This window comes from Fragaria vesca, linkage group LG1 (genome assembly GCF_000184155.1).
Source record: "Fragaria vesca subsp. vesca linkage group LG1, FraVesHawaii_1.0, whole genome shotgun sequence".
Taxonomy (NCBI): domain Eukaryota; kingdom Viridiplantae; phylum Streptophyta; class Magnoliopsida; order Rosales; family Rosaceae; genus Fragaria; species Fragaria vesca.
In genome coordinates this window covers 3941855-3957009 of record NC_020491.1, presented here as the reverse complement: position 1 = coordinate 3957009, position 15155 = coordinate 3941855, and the positions used below count along the sequence as shown (strand labels likewise).

General features: G+C 38.3%; 2 protein-coding genes across 2 annotated transcripts; one reads left to right on the top strand and one right to left on the bottom strand.

Annotated features, from left to right (window-relative positions):
• The first annotated feature begins 1920 nt into the window (after positions 1 to 1920).
• LOC101314131 (GDSL esterase/lipase At5g42170-like) lies at positions 1921 to 3578 on the top strand. The gene is made up of 5 exons (XM_004288805.1): positions 1921 to 2095; positions 2339 to 2469; positions 2678 to 2902; positions 3060 to 3312; positions 3388 to 3578. The coding sequence occupies exons 1-5, from the start codon at positions 1921 to 1923 to the stop codon at positions 3576 to 3578; spliced, it is 975 nt and encodes a 324-aa protein (XP_004288853.1).
• A 214-nt stretch (positions 3579 to 3792) lies between these two features.
• On the bottom strand, positions 3793 to 7771 carry LOC101313846 (putative disease resistance RPP13-like protein 1-like). The gene is made up of 3 exons (XM_004288804.1): positions 4847 to 7771; positions 4359 to 4460; positions 3793 to 4050 (listed from the first exon to the last, which is right to left on the bottom strand). Exon 1 carries the CDS (start codon positions 7769 to 7771, stop codon positions 4901 to 4903), a length of 2871 nt encoding a protein of 956 aa, XP_004288852.1. The 3' UTR covers positions 3793 to 4050; positions 4359 to 4460; positions 4847 to 4900.
• Positions 7772 to 15155: the final 7384 nt, after the last annotated feature.

Genomic DNA, 15155 nt, shown 5'->3' with positions numbered 1-15155 from the left:
TGTGTGATTGTATGATCTTCTTTGTGACTTGATTATGATTGTACATGTTGTGTAACGGTTTAGTATGCATGTTAGGATTATTAAAGAAGTAAAGAATCTGTGTTTATGTGTTTAGTAATTGTTAGGTTAATTAATCCTCACCTGATCACGTAATCGAACCCTAGGTCAATTCAAAGTACACGAGTTAGCCATTAGGGGGGAGTTTAATATGCCGTGGTATTTTAGGTCGAGTTGAGCGCAAAGACAACTCGGTTCTAGGTGCTGCATAGGGTAGGCAGGGTGAGTGATTTGCATGGGTTCGAGGATGGGTGACGCCATTGCTAACGAGCATGTCTCCAACGACTCGCGGACGGTAAGTGTTGCTTGATTAGATTGAGCGCAAAGACAATTTAGTTAAGTAGTCACATAGTTTTTGGTTGAGCGCAAAGACAACCTTAAACACATGAGAAGTCTTAAGGGTTGGAATTAACTTGCAATTGTGAAAACATAGATAAGATAATTTAACCTTTCATAAAAATACTTGCATGCTAATCGGAATTTATTTGTGAAGTGCTTACAACGTTGAAGTGACCAAACTTTGTAATTATTTGCCTTTGTTTTATTTTCTTTATTTTCTGCCGATTTCAATCCCCCATTTTATTCTTTATGTATATATTGTGTGAATATTTCTAATGACTTTGTTTTGCAGAATAAATTCTTCCCTAGTGTCCCCGGCTAGAACGATACCCTACTTACATGTACTACAACTATAGGGTTTTAAATTGCACTAACGTCATCTTTTGACAGGTCATGAAACACATCATACTTAAACCTAAACCACAAAGATTACTCTCAATCAGTTCACGTTGTTTGACAGGTGATGAAGTTTTCATCAATGATCCAATTCATGAGTTGAGAAAGACCACCCTAGCACGGCTTTACCAAGATCATCAGCATCACCAAAACAGCAGGAAATTGATTGGATGAAAGCCTTTTTAGACGAGGATCCGAAGGTGGATGAGAGTATTCAAACCACAACCTGTACTAGTTTGCTTCGTAAAGGAATATGTATTGAAGATCATCATATTCAATCAGAAAACAGCATTAGCTGCAGGGCTCTACCAACACCAACAGCAGTAGAGGATCAGCTTCATTGGTGGAGGACCTTCTTAGATCAATAATGAAGAAGTTGTTAGTATTAGAACAGAATCTTTACTTAATTAGAGAGATCCTTTCACCCTTTACATTACTCGATCGGCTAGCTAGCTATATATGATTTAAACCTCCGTGTTGAACTGTAATTGCTTTCAAATGGAAATTGTCATTAACTTCAGGTTGGATCATCAGTATCGATCTCTATCATTTATTGGGTCATAATTAATTAACTGTGCAATTGATCATACTGGTGTATAATTATTTGATTTTCTTCCTTTTCTGTTAGATACGTACAGCTTAATTAACTGTTATATATCTATTTTCACCAAGAAAAGAACAACATCCACTGAATACTCTATTTGCAGACGTTGGCTCATTTTAACCCAAGTTTTTACCTATATCTTGGGAAGAAATTGTACATCACCAGAGAAACAGATCATGTAACTTGTGTGACGATACATATTCTTTACGATGGGATATATAGAGGATCGATCAATTGCTTGCACGGATCCATATCTTCAATTACATGCAATCTACATTGTAGTTTCTGGTCCGTATGTTAAGTAATTAACCATAAGTAGGCAAGAGATATCTGTGTATATATAGATGCCATAAACATCGAGCTAGGGAAAGAAAATGCTGAGGCACTACTTTGAAATTCTGCTTTCAGTAGTAGTACTATCTGTTCAACTCCAAGTTATAATAATATGTCTGTGCACCTCAAACATTAGTTATCGTACTATAGTAGTAGCAGAACAGGAAGGCCGACCAACTGAAATCGACGGAATGGCGTCGCCGTTTGTAGGGGTTTTCGCTTTCGGAGATTCAGTTCTTGATACTGGCAACAATAATAACCTCTCTAGTGCAGCCAAATGCAATTTTCCACCCTATGGAAGAGATTTCATCGGAGGCATCCCAACCGGAAGATTTAGCAATGGGAAAATTTACCCTGATTTTATAGGTAACTAAGAAATACAAACACCTGCATGTGTACAAAACAAATCCTGACTAGTGTCCTTCGCAACCGATCCAAGTGAAACTTTAGGGACACCGAGAGAGAATATTAGCTAGCTCGTTGGTTATGTCGACGTACTTGTTCATAATTAGAAATTACATTTCTCCCTTGTTAATTTTCTGCTATCTTTCATTCATTTGGTTTATTCTCTAGTTTGTACGCATGTGTTTCATTTGTTTCAATTAATAGTGGAAGCCTTGGGTATCAAGCATGTCTTGCCAGCCTATCTAGACCCAAAGCTTCGCTCTGAAGATCTCCCAACTGGTGTATGCTTTGCTTCTGGTAGTTCTGGTTATGATCCTCTAACAGCATCTACAGTGGTATGACGTAATTTTCTATGTTAGATCTCAACCTTACCAAAACTAATGCAACATGCATGTAGCAATTCCCAGCTAGATGTAGTCTGTACTAATTAACATTTTGCTCAGTTTAGAGACTTTGCAGTTTGGAGACATGAGTATTTCAACTTCTAATCTATCTCTCTTCTTTTGTATATCCTAATTATCTTTTACTTGTGGTAATTTCTAGGGAGTTTTAACTTTGTCAGATCAATTAGAACTCTTCAAGGACTACAGAGTGAAACTAATCGGATTAGTTGGCGAATCAATCGCAAAAACCATCATAGCCAACAGTTTGTTTTTAGTTTCATCAGGCAACAATGATATTATTATTACATATCCTCTCCTTGCCCGAAAGGATGAGTTTCACTCATATGCTGCGCTTCTGGTTAGCTTCGCTTCAACATTCTTAAAGGTAAGCTAACAACATTTCAATTCCAAAGTACGTATAGAAATCATACACTTTGTATTTACTTCTTATGATAAACTAATTAGATTACATTATCGGTTTATGTGAACTCATCTATGTATATTTGTATATTATCTTTCTAAACATAAATGTGTTTTTGAAGGATTTATATAGCATTGGGGCACGGCGAATCGGTATTCTAAATGTAGCCCCATTGGGATGCCTACCGTTGGAAAGAAATGGAGGAAGACTAGAAAGAGTATGTTTGGAGTTGCAAAACCAAAGAGCGAAGATGTTCAATTCCCAGTTATCATCCGAATTAGATACCATCAACAAGGACTTCCCAGATGCCAAGCTAGTTTTACTTGATATCTACCACCCTCTTCTTGCACTCAACCAACACCCTCAAAACTCAGGTAACTAATGATTTCTTTGATCTGTAAAGTTTGTGTAGAAGATCGCAGTAATAATTTGTTTGTTTATAACTTCAGGATTTGAAGTGGTGAAGTTCGGGTGCCGTGGCAGTGGAACGGTGGAAGTGACGTCGTTTTTATGCAATCCATTGAGTACATCTACATGTTCAAATGCATCTAAATACGTATACTGGGATGCACTTCATACCACCGAGCGAGCTCACAGATTGATCGCTTCTCAATCTTTCAAATTGATCACCAGTATATAATAAGCGTAGATGACTATATTATCACCAGTAAAGAAATCGGGGTATACTCTTTTCTAGGGGATTTGAAGTTGAATACATATATCTACAGAGCATGTAGATGACTACCATCTCATACTTGGTAACTATATATCAGAGGTATTAGAGATTCAGAGGGGAGTATGTAGTTACATATATGAAATATATAGATATCATATATGTAATGGACTGCATATAGCCAGGGTCTGAAAACTCGGTAGATGTTATTAGGGCGGATGGTTGGCTGGGGCGGACTTATTTTAGAACACTGTAATTTATATAAATACATGTACTCTAAAAGTCTACACTCGATAAATTGTTTCAAACATTAAACCAGGATGGTGACCGGGTTCAGAGATAAGCAGACCAGAAAATAAAAGAAACCACATCGACCACAACAAACAAGGAGATGTGAGCAACACAACATGTTTCAGGGAGCACCATGAATCTCATTTACCTGCACAAAGTATAGACATAGAGGTTAAAGTCGATTCATTTATCCATCATGGAGTTGAGGTCAAGCTGGTTGCAGTAAAACAAACGCACATGAAAGAGCTTGACTGACTATCATTCATTCCCTACATGAGCAAGCGAGCAAATCACACATATGAAATATTGCATGAAAGTCTTGAAACCTCCAGACTCGAGTTATACAATAAATACCAAACCTCTTGTAAACAGAAAAGTCTTCTCACCAAAGATAGTATACAGATTATACAATGTCAAATTGTTTTGTACGTATAGTATAAGAGACAAGTTACTCACATATTAGGATCACCCAGAAAAGGCCAAACACACGTACGCCCCATCTAAACTGCTTCAAGAATTGCTGCAATGATTGTCACAGCCCGATATGAAGAGGATTTTCTACAATAAAAGAACAATTCTGTTATTTTCTACAAGAATTACTAGACACTTGTTATATATATTAACTCTATATTTGCATATGCCACAGGATTTGTAATTTTTCAAGTTGTATTGGAGCTTCAACACAGATTTGATTTCAGGAAATCTTTAAGGCACCTCATTTACCTTTATTCAGAGTATGCATAGTGCCGATTTAGATTACACAAGAGTATTTAAGCTATAACCAATTTAGAAACAAGTTCTGACACAATTGCATATATAAAGCTAATAATTCTATGGGACTAGGAAAAGAAGGAAAGTTATAGTAATGTATCCATTAGACAGACTCATGTGAAAAGATGAACAAATAGGCAATGATTTCAGAGTATTATATATGTTAAGTGTACCTGTTTATCAGACTTGGAACTTCTGAACAAGTTAGATTGGACAGGCAACAATGTTCAATTCTGACGTCCTTCCATGGGAATCACTTCATCATCTATCATTATGTTGGGAATCGATTTGATCTTGTCCCAATCTGCACCTTGCACCTCGCATCGCTCCTTTAAAATGTCACTTTCCGAAATTATCAAACATGTGAGTGAGAGCGGCAGTCCTTCCCTTGGCAATGATTGAAGCTCCGAGCAACGGTTTATTTCTAACATTTCAAGTGATCTTAGGTAACACAATGAAGGTAGCGTGACCAGTTCTGGGCAAGAATCAATGCTAAGCACTATAAGGTGAGGCATGTCATTTTCATTTATTCCTGACCATATCTTCAACTTTGGCATGTCCCGAAATGTCAGCGTCTCCAATGAAGGAAAAGTATCTGTTGAGCCACATAACAGATGATCAATATTTTCCAAATCATGCATATCTTGGATGAGAAGATACTTGAGAGCTGTAAGTTGACCAAGAGAAGGAAGCAGTGTGCAAAAATGGCACTTGTCCAAATGGATTCTCTCAAGCTTGCAAAATGATGAATCAGAAATCCAATTTGGAAATATTAAACCACAATAGCCTGTTACTCGTAACTCTGTCAACCTAACATGAGGCTTAAGGCTCGTAAGAACTTCTTGATGAACTGTTTGAGAACCCATTTCATTCCATTCCAACTCCAACTTCTTTAGGTATTGCTTCTCATGTAACATAGCAGCCTCACCCTCAACAGAATTTGCCACATTTTCAAGATTTGTAATGCAAATGGATCCACGAAGGAACATCATGTTCTTGAGCTCTCCAATCTGATATCCAATGTGCTTTCCCACTATAAATGCAGGCAGAGTTTCAAGACTGGTCAGCTTCCCAACATCCATTGGCATGGAACTGATTACACGACCATCAAAGTCAAGATGTCGCAACTTAATCAAGTTCTTCAAGTTGTCAGGTAATTGAAGAAGCTCACAACAATTCTTGAGCTTAAGTGTCTCCATCCCATATATATTTGCTAAAGATTTTGGCAATCTTTTGATAGAGGAATGACTAAGATTCAGGTAACGAAGGTGTATCAAATTCTTAACAGAGTCAGGCAAGTCAGAGATGCCACTATGGCTCAGATTCAACACTCTTAAGCGTCCCAACTTTATAAAGAAATCATATGGAACTTGTTTAAGATTGGATGCATGTTCAGAAAGCAGCAAAAAGGTTCGCAACTTCTCATACCTGTGAAACACCTCCAATGTAGATGGCTTAATGTCTTGACAAAGCAATGATGAATACCGAGCATGTCTAGGTATCGGTAAGATGTTTGACACATTATCCTCCATGGAAAAGGAAACAGTGGTTGAAACCAATCTTGCCAAATCATGAACGAGGTCATGCATTTTATATTTTGGTGGATCATCATCTGAAGCTTGGAAAAAGGACCTGGAACACAAGCCACCAAAGTACTCTCTTCCAACATCTTCAATTTCTTGTCTTCCTTGAGCTTGAATGAAGCCTTCTGCAGCCCATAACTGAACCAAATCATCTTTCTCAAATTCATGATCACGTGGGAAGATAGAACAATAAGTGAAACATCTTCTCAAATAAGAAGACAAATTATCATAGCTCAACTTAAGTGCTGGATATATATGGTTTCCATGTTCTGGAGATTCCCATAGCTCACATTTTAACAAAGCACCCCACTTCCTTTCTCCATATTTATAACGCAAGACACTTCCAATCACTTTTGCCGCCAAAGGAAGCCCTTTGCACTTCTTTGCTATCTCCAACCCGATCAACTCATTTTCATGTGCATCACCTAGTCCTGCTGTTTGTTTAATGATTGTCCAGCAATCCTTATGAGACAAAGTATTCAAAAGATAAGCAGGAGCACCGGAAAGAATAGACGAAGCAATTTGGCTTCGTGTAGTCATCAAAATCTTGCTTCCTTGTGCCGCAACTTGAAAAGGCAATTTCAATTGATCCCAATCTCTAGGATTTTCATTCCACATATCGTCAAGTACAAGCAAAAACTTCTTCCCCCTCAACTTCTTCTGTAACTGAATATGAATCTCATTATGACTCAACTCAAAATATTTCCACATATCAGACAACTCAAAAACTCCCCTAAATTCAGACATTAACCCAGACCTTTGCTCAGCAACAGAGTTAAAAATGGATTTTGTAATCATGACAACATCATAGCTGAAAGAAACTGATACCCAGATCTTAAAATCAAAATTTCTAACCACATCCGGATCATTGTAAACAAGTTGAGCAAGTGCAGTTTTACCAATTCCACCCATTCCCACTATGGGAATCACAGAAACATTTCCTCCACCCTCTCCTTGGTCAGACAAGACCATCTCAATGATCTTTTTCTTGTCTGGATCTCTTGAAATTATAGAGGACCCAACTACCAACGAAGTACTTGGCAAAATGGGAGTGGGAGCAGCCATTTGAGGCTGACCCAAATTCATCATGCAGTAGCCCTCCAGTTTATCTACTAAATCACCCAATTCTTTATGGATCTTGCGCAGCTCAGAAGGAATATTGAATCTAAAAGATGATGGGAACATTTGAGTGATTTGACTCACCTGATTCTTATCGGTTCTGTTTTCGAGAAACATGTCAATCTCATCCAGCAAGTCATCGGCATCTAAAACAACACTTTTGATATCTTCCAGCAAAATACGGCACGCCTCCGGAAAACATTTCTTGTTTTCTACATCGTCAACCAGAGCTTTTGCCTTGGTCATTGTTGCTCCTAACTCCAAGAACTGGCTTTGCAGCTGCTTAAACTGGGTTATCTTTGTTTGAGTGATGGTGGCGATTCTGTCGACAAGAACCTGAAGAACCGCCGATGTGATGCCGGTCGAAAGTACTAGAGACGCTACAGTAGTCGCCATTGTTCTTTTACTGGCAACAAGAGCAGAGCAACCTTCTGACTTGTGTGTGGTATGGGAGCAACTTGACTTTCAGTACTGTATTTCAGTAAGACTAGCCTTCACCCGTGTCAAAAACTCAAAATCATTGTCGGTTTAAATTCGGTTTACTCCTTACACTTTAACGTTAAAATCAGTCTGATACTTAAATTTTTTTTAATTATGTAGGTCCCTAAATTTTCAATTTTCATTAAGGTTTGTCTCTCATACCATATAATATAACATGCTTCATTACATGATCATTTAGTTACATTTTTTATTAATGATAACCACATATTTTATAAAGCATATTATACCATATGATATACTAACATTTTTCCGATGTCAGCCGACATGAAGGCCCATTTTTTACTAAATTATCCGAATTACCCCTTGACCAAGATAAATGTTTATGGATTTAATCCTAATTAAGTTCCAATCATTGTGTTCAAGGGGAATCGAAGCCTTCCCATATCATTCACAGCTCAAACTACAAACCACTATGGTACGAGCTAATGCAAACAATATATACTCTTTGCAACTACGTGTTTAATTAACTAGGCAAACTCAAAACAATCTATATACTGTGTCTCCTCTCTTCCCGTTCCTTTTCTAACTCTTCTTAATCTGCAGCAGCACCGTATGAGATATATATATACACACACACAATGAAAACTCTCTCTCTCTCTCTTTCTCAGTCAGAGTTATATACAAATAGACTAATTGGTTCGTTTTGGTTGTGGATTTAGGTTGGATCACCTTCTCTAATTTCCTGGGAAAGTCCTTCCCCTCTTTTCCCAGTAAAATCATGATCCATTTTCGAACTACCATGATATATCTATATAGCTTTTTGTTTTTAGCAAAATATGTACAAACGGAATCATTTGGTGTGGTGGTAAGATGCGTCATATTTTAATGAGGTGAGAGAGGTTCGAATCCTTATACAGCCAAACCATTCAAGTTTTTACCAAAAAATTTATTTAGTCAATGAGTAGTTTTTTTTTTGGTAAAAGTCAATGAGTAGTTTGAACATTTCATTTAAATATAGGCCCACATGTCGTAAACAAGTCAGCATATGACATGGTTGAAATTGATTTCAAAATTTAGACCATGTTGATGAGAATTAGAAGTTTAGGGACCAACATGAATTAAAAAAAAAAAATTTGAGTATCAAACTAATTTTAGCACCAAAGTTTGAGGGGGTAAACTGAATTTAATCCATCAATGTTAATTTTAGTTTTTTAGTTTTTTTACATAAGAAATTAGTACATAGCCAAAGTGGTTCATCCTCAATTCAAACTTGAAAGGTAGAAAACAAAAGCGCGTACTAACTAACTTATACGCTGCTTGGATACATTGAAACACTTTCAATCGATCAAGTTCCTTCCTTAACGTTCAAGCATTAGTTACCGCCAAAGCATGCATTCACATATTGATATAAGATGAGTGGGTGACCAAAACCCTCAAAAGTGATGGTTCGGAGGCCCAACACAGGATCACAGTAATGTTTACATGGTCACTTAGTGATCAGGAAAATCAAGATCAATCACCGTTGGATGTAAATCCAAGGGTGTGAAATATTATTTTAAAGCATCGTATAACTCCAGTATTAAACATAGTATCATAAACACAGGATCACAATAATATTTACATGGTCACCTAGTGACCAAGAAAATCAAGATCAATCACCGTTGGATGTAAATCCAAGGGTGTGAAATATTATTTTAAAGCATCGTATAACTCCAGTATTAAACATAGTATCATAAACCTTCCAAAACAAAACAAAAAAGAACTTATTGTTGAGAAAGAGTAGTAGCACAAAACAACTGGATATCTGAAACACTGTCGGCCTCAAGAACTTCGAATTCCATCAACCAGACAACCACCATTCTCCCTATGTAGTATTCTCTAATGCTGGATTGTGCGAAACAATCCGCGTTTAGGATCCATGAACTACCCTTTCTTTTATACAATATGTTGTTTTTCGTGAAACTTTAACAATATCAGAAAAAGTAAGTGTGGATCGTAAAATAAGTGTAAAATGAGAAGTGTAAATTTCACTTCCCTTAACAACCATTGTCGTACCAAAGTGAGACTATTCCACGGGAAGAAATGTGAACGGAGCTATAACTCTTTTTTCCTTCTAATTAATATCCCTCATCTTAAACAAGTTCCACAATATTTAGCAATATGAAAATTAATAGAGGGTATTATCGACATAAAAATTGATTTCGGTTGAAACCATTCTTAAACCCACCTTACAAATCCAGGTTATCAAGAAATCAATTTCAGATTTGGAGGTGGGATCTACAACAATTCCCAATCCGCCATGAGCAAGTAAAAACAACATTTCTCTTATCCTGTAATCATTTCGAAACATCTTAATTTCATTCCTTAAACGTGTCAGAAAAGACATTCCTGTTTTAGGAAAAACTGTATATTTCATCAGAATGAGTGAACTCATTTTATAGGAAATTACAGATAACAAGATTACATGAATCTCTCCTTATTCTGTGGTACATACCACCACAAACCATAACAATACTGACTAAGTCAACAACTAACTAGATAAACATCTAACTGAGTAAATATCTACTTTACAGGAACAATAATATTCTAATTATCCTATAACACTCCCCTTTGTTCCGTATATAGTAGATGTTGCTTTCTTGATGCTTCTGTAATACCTCCTTAGAATCCTTGTCAAGTTAAAACCATGGCAAGAGAGAAAAAAAAGTGATCTCGAACAAGTAAAAGAGCGTAGATCGTCGTAGACGATAATATGACACTTATTTATGTTGCCTCCTTAAAAACCTTACTAAGTAATAAAAACCCTTTGGGATAAAAACAACCTTGGTCAAGGAAAAAAAAGAGTACAACGTGTCCTTCACATTTAGAAACTTTCATGTGTATGTCATACTCCCCCTGAAGTCTACATCTCCCCCCTGATTCCAGCAATCAGGTTAGCTTAGATAAGCTGAGCAATCCTATACTTTTCACATGTTTCTCAAATGTGGATTTGGCTAGTGACTTAGTAAATAAGTCTGCCACATTGTTCTCAGATCGAATTTGGTTCACTTGGATCTTGAGAAACTGTTGTTGTTGCTAATTATAGAAAAATTTGGGCGATATATGCTTGGTGTTGTCACCTTTGATGTAACCTAGCTTCATCTGCTCAATGCATGCAGTATTATCCTCATAAATGCATGTAGGTTCATCTGTGGTTGATTCTAGACCACTTGATCTTCAAATATGTGCAATTATGGCTCTTAACCATATGCATTCCTTAACAGCTTCATGTAGAGCAATAATCTTAGTACGATTCGTAGATGTAGCAACGAGAGTCTGTTTTGTAGACCTCCAAGATATCGCGGTGACCCATGGTAAAGATATAACCGGTCTGGGAACGACCTTTGTGCGGGTTAGAAAGATACCCAGCATCAGCAAAACCAACCAACACATCACATGGATTGTTGGTGTAGAGGGTGAAGGAACAAGTGGCGGCACCCTTATTGGTGGAGTCCTTGCTTCCTGCAATGAAAGCCTTTCTTCTTGCCTCTCTGTAGGGATAGAACAAGCCCATATCTATCGTACCCTTTAAGTACCGGAAGATTGTCTTTATGCCAGTCCAATGGCGTTGCGTGGGCACTGAGCTAAATCTAGCTAACAAGTTTACATCAAATGAGATGTCCGGTCTTGTGCATTGAGCTAAATACAGTAACGCACCTACTGCACTTAGGTAAGGCACTTCAGCCCCCAAGACTTCTTCGTTCTCATCATTTGGACAAAATGGATCCTTGTTTGGATCTAGGCTGCGGACGATCATGGGAGTGCTAACAGAATGTACTTTGTCCATGTTAAATCTTCTCAACATTTTGTGGACATAAGCTGACTGGTAGACTAATATTCCACTACTACGGTGCTCTAGCTCTAGTCCTAGGCAAAACCGTGTCTTCCCAAGATCTTTCATCTTGAATTCGGATTTCAAATACTTTGCAGTGTCCTTTAACTCATCAAGAGTCCCAATAATGTTCATGTCATCAACATAGACAGCGACAATTGCAAATCCAAAACTTGTTTTCTTAATAAACACGCATGGGCATAGTTCATTATTCACATATCCCTTCCCAATCAAGTATTCACTTAGACGATTATACCACATACGTCCGGATTGCTTCAATCTATATAGTGAACGTCTCAACCTTATTGAGAACGCGCTCTGTGGTTTAGAGCTACTTGATTTGGGTAATAGAAGTCCATTAGGAACTTTCATATATATCTTTGAATCCAGATCCCCATAGAGATATACAGTAACCACATCCATAAGCTGCATGTCAAGTTTTTCAGAAACTACCAAACTGACAAGGTAGCGGAAAGTTATAACGTCCATTACGGGAGAGTATGTCTCCTCGTAGTCAATTCCAGGGCGTTGTGAGAAACCTTGCGCCACAAGGCGGGCTTTATATCTTATTACCTCATTCTTCTCATTTCGCTTTCTAACAAAGACCCATTTATGTCCCACAGGCTTTACATTTGGCGGGGTTAGCACTACCGGGCCAAATACCTGTCTCTTTGTTAGTGAATCTAATTCAACCTGGATTGCTTCTTTCCATTTGGGCCAATCTGCTCTTTGTTGACATTCTTCAACAAAGTGAGGTTCGATATCATCATGTTCTATGATTTCCTGTTAAACTGAGAATGCAAATGCATCGTCAAGGATCATAGATTCTCTATCCAGTATCTCATGTACGCTAGCATAATTCATTGAGATCTATTTATTCGCTGTACTTGGATCAACCATTGGAATTTCCTCCAAATTGGTTTTCTCACGGACATAACTATAGTCAGGAATAATTTCATGAGTTGGATTTTGAGTGTTGATGATCAATGGATTAAGTTGTGCCAAACTCCCCCTCTTCCTAGGGCGAGTATCCATCGAACCTGTAGGTCTCTCCCTTTTCCTTTGGGGAGCCGCAACCTCAGCCACCATACGTCCACCAAGTGTGGTGGTGGTACCGCCTCCTATATTGGGAGCAACGGCCTCACATCCTCCTTGTGGGATGTCTATCTTTGCAGGCACATTTGCAGCAGGTATATGAGATCTCGTCACTTTGGCAAGGTCAATAAACGCATCAGGCATCGAATCTACTACGTTTCCAAGCTCCATAATTCTCTAAACTTCACTATCTGCTAGTGTAGAGCGGGGATCAAGATGAGACAGAGTGGGAACAGACCACGACAATTCCTATCGTTTTTGTGAAACATTGTTATTCCTTCCTCGCCCTAATGACGGGAAGGTTGTCTCATCAAAGTGACAATCCGCAAATCGTACGGTAAAGAGATCGCCTGTCAAGGGTTCTATATAGCGGATTATAGTTGGTGACACATATCCAACATATACACCTATTCGTCTCTGAGGACCCATTTTTTCGCGTAATGGTAGCACGATGGGCACATAAACTGCACAACCAAAAATGCGTAGATGTGAAATATTCGGCTCATATCCAGTAACCAACTGGTACGCAGAAAATGGTTGTCTAGTAGCAAGTCTGAAATGAATAAGCATGGCTGCATGTAATATCACATAAGCCCAAGCAGAAGTAGGGAGATTGGTGCGCATGACCAAAGCTCGTCCAACCATTTGAAGTCTTTTAATGACGGCTTCTGCGAGACCGTTTTGGGTATGTACATGGGGAACTGAATGCTCAACATCAATCCCAATGGACATGCAATAATCATCAAATATTTGCGATGTAAACTCCCCAGCATGATCTGGGTGGTGAGCCCTCAAGCAAATAATTTGTGCTAGGAGTTTAGAATATGCAGCATTTCTTGTGGACAAAAGTGCGACATGTGACCATCGTGTCGAAGCATCCACCAGTACCATGAAATATCTGAATGGCCCGCATGATGGGTGGATAGGTCCACAAATATCACCTTGGATACGTTGTAAGAATGGAATGTTCTCTTTAGTGTCTTTAGCATAGGACGGTCTCGATCCCACTTTGGCTAAAGAACAGGCTTTGCAGAATGAACAATGAGCATCTGATATGACCAATGAGGATGTTGGTTCAAGCTCAAAGTCATCATTGACTTGAGAAGCATGATATGGAACTAAAGCGCCATTGTTAGTGTTAGTTCTTTTCCGCTGGGGGTTTGTAGCGGCATCAACATCTAACTGACGATTCTTGCTTCCTTTCGCTCTGAAGAAGGGATGTCCGTTTGAGTTTTTCAAAATACGGATCATCATATCACGACCTGGATGTCCCAGTCTGTTGTGCCGAAGCCTATATGTGTCTGAATCCCATAAGTCATTTCTCATGACATGGTTAGATTCAACAACTCGAATGGTTGTTATACATAGCCCATTTGGCTGACATATTAGTTTCTCTAATACTCGGTTTCTTCCAGAATCATTAGAGGTAATACATAAGTATTCAATTCCATTCTCACAATGCGTATGGAGGAATCATTCACAATGCGTATGGAGTCCATTGGCTCGGATGTCTCTACTACTCAAAAGGGTTCTTGGGGCCCTACGAGCATAGAAAGCGTCCTTGATGGTGAGGATAGTGCCATTTGGCAACATAAATTGGGCTTTACCACGCCCTTGGATCAATTTCGTAGATCCTCCCATCATTGTGGTTAAAGATACTCGACAAGGCATAAAGTCGATAAAGAGTTGTCTATGGTGAAGCATAGTGTGTGTGGTTCCACTGTCAATGAGACATTCAAGTTCTCCGACAATCCTATACTTTTCACATGCTTCTCAAATATGGATTTGGCTCACTCGGGCTGATAACGTGTTTTAGGAAAAACTGTATATTTCATCAGAATGAGTGAGCTCCTTTTATAGGAGATTACAGATTACAAGATTACATGAATCTCTCCTTATTCTGTGGTACATGCCACCACAAACCATAACAATACTGACTAAGTCAACAACTAACTAGATAAACATCTGACTGAGTAAATATCTACTTTACAGAAACAATAATATTCTAATTATCCTATAACAATTCCGAAACATCTTAATTGCATTTTCGGACACAAAGTCATGAACCAAACATGGTTCTTTACTGACCGGGAAAAAAGTCCAAACCGTATCTGACCTTTTAACGAAACAAAGCTTTGGTATCCCACATTTCAAAAACTTTAAAACGGTATCCCACTTTTTGACCCAGACATAAGAACGGTATTTGGGGCTAACGGGGGATGTTGGCTCCGTTACAGAGCTTGCCAGGTGGCATCTTTTGCAGGGTATTTTCGTCTGTTCAGTCTTTCCTGCCAATTTATACCATAGTTGGCGCCATGACCCTTTAATGGGGTAGATCGGTTTGAATATGTTCTTAACAGGCGACAATGCAGC

Excerpts from the sequence above, each read along its gene's own strand:
- LOC101313846 (XM_004288804.1), bottom strand. The coding sequence starts at position 7,771 with ATGGCGACTACTGTAGCGTCTCTAGTACTTTCGACCGGCATCACATCG.
- LOC101314131 (XM_004288805.1), top strand. The coding sequence starts at position 1,921 with ATGGCGTCGCCGTTTGTAGGGGTTTTCGCTTTCGGAGATTCAGTTCTT. Across the intron at positions 2,903-3,059 it reads TCGCTTCAACATTCTTAAAG|GATTTATATAGCATTGGGGC; the intron begins GTAAGCTAACAA and ends GTGTTTTTGAAG. Across the intron at positions 3,313-3,387 it reads CCAACACCCTCAAAACTCAG|GATTTGAAGTGGTGAAGTTC; the intron begins GTAACTAATGAT and ends TTATAACTTCAG.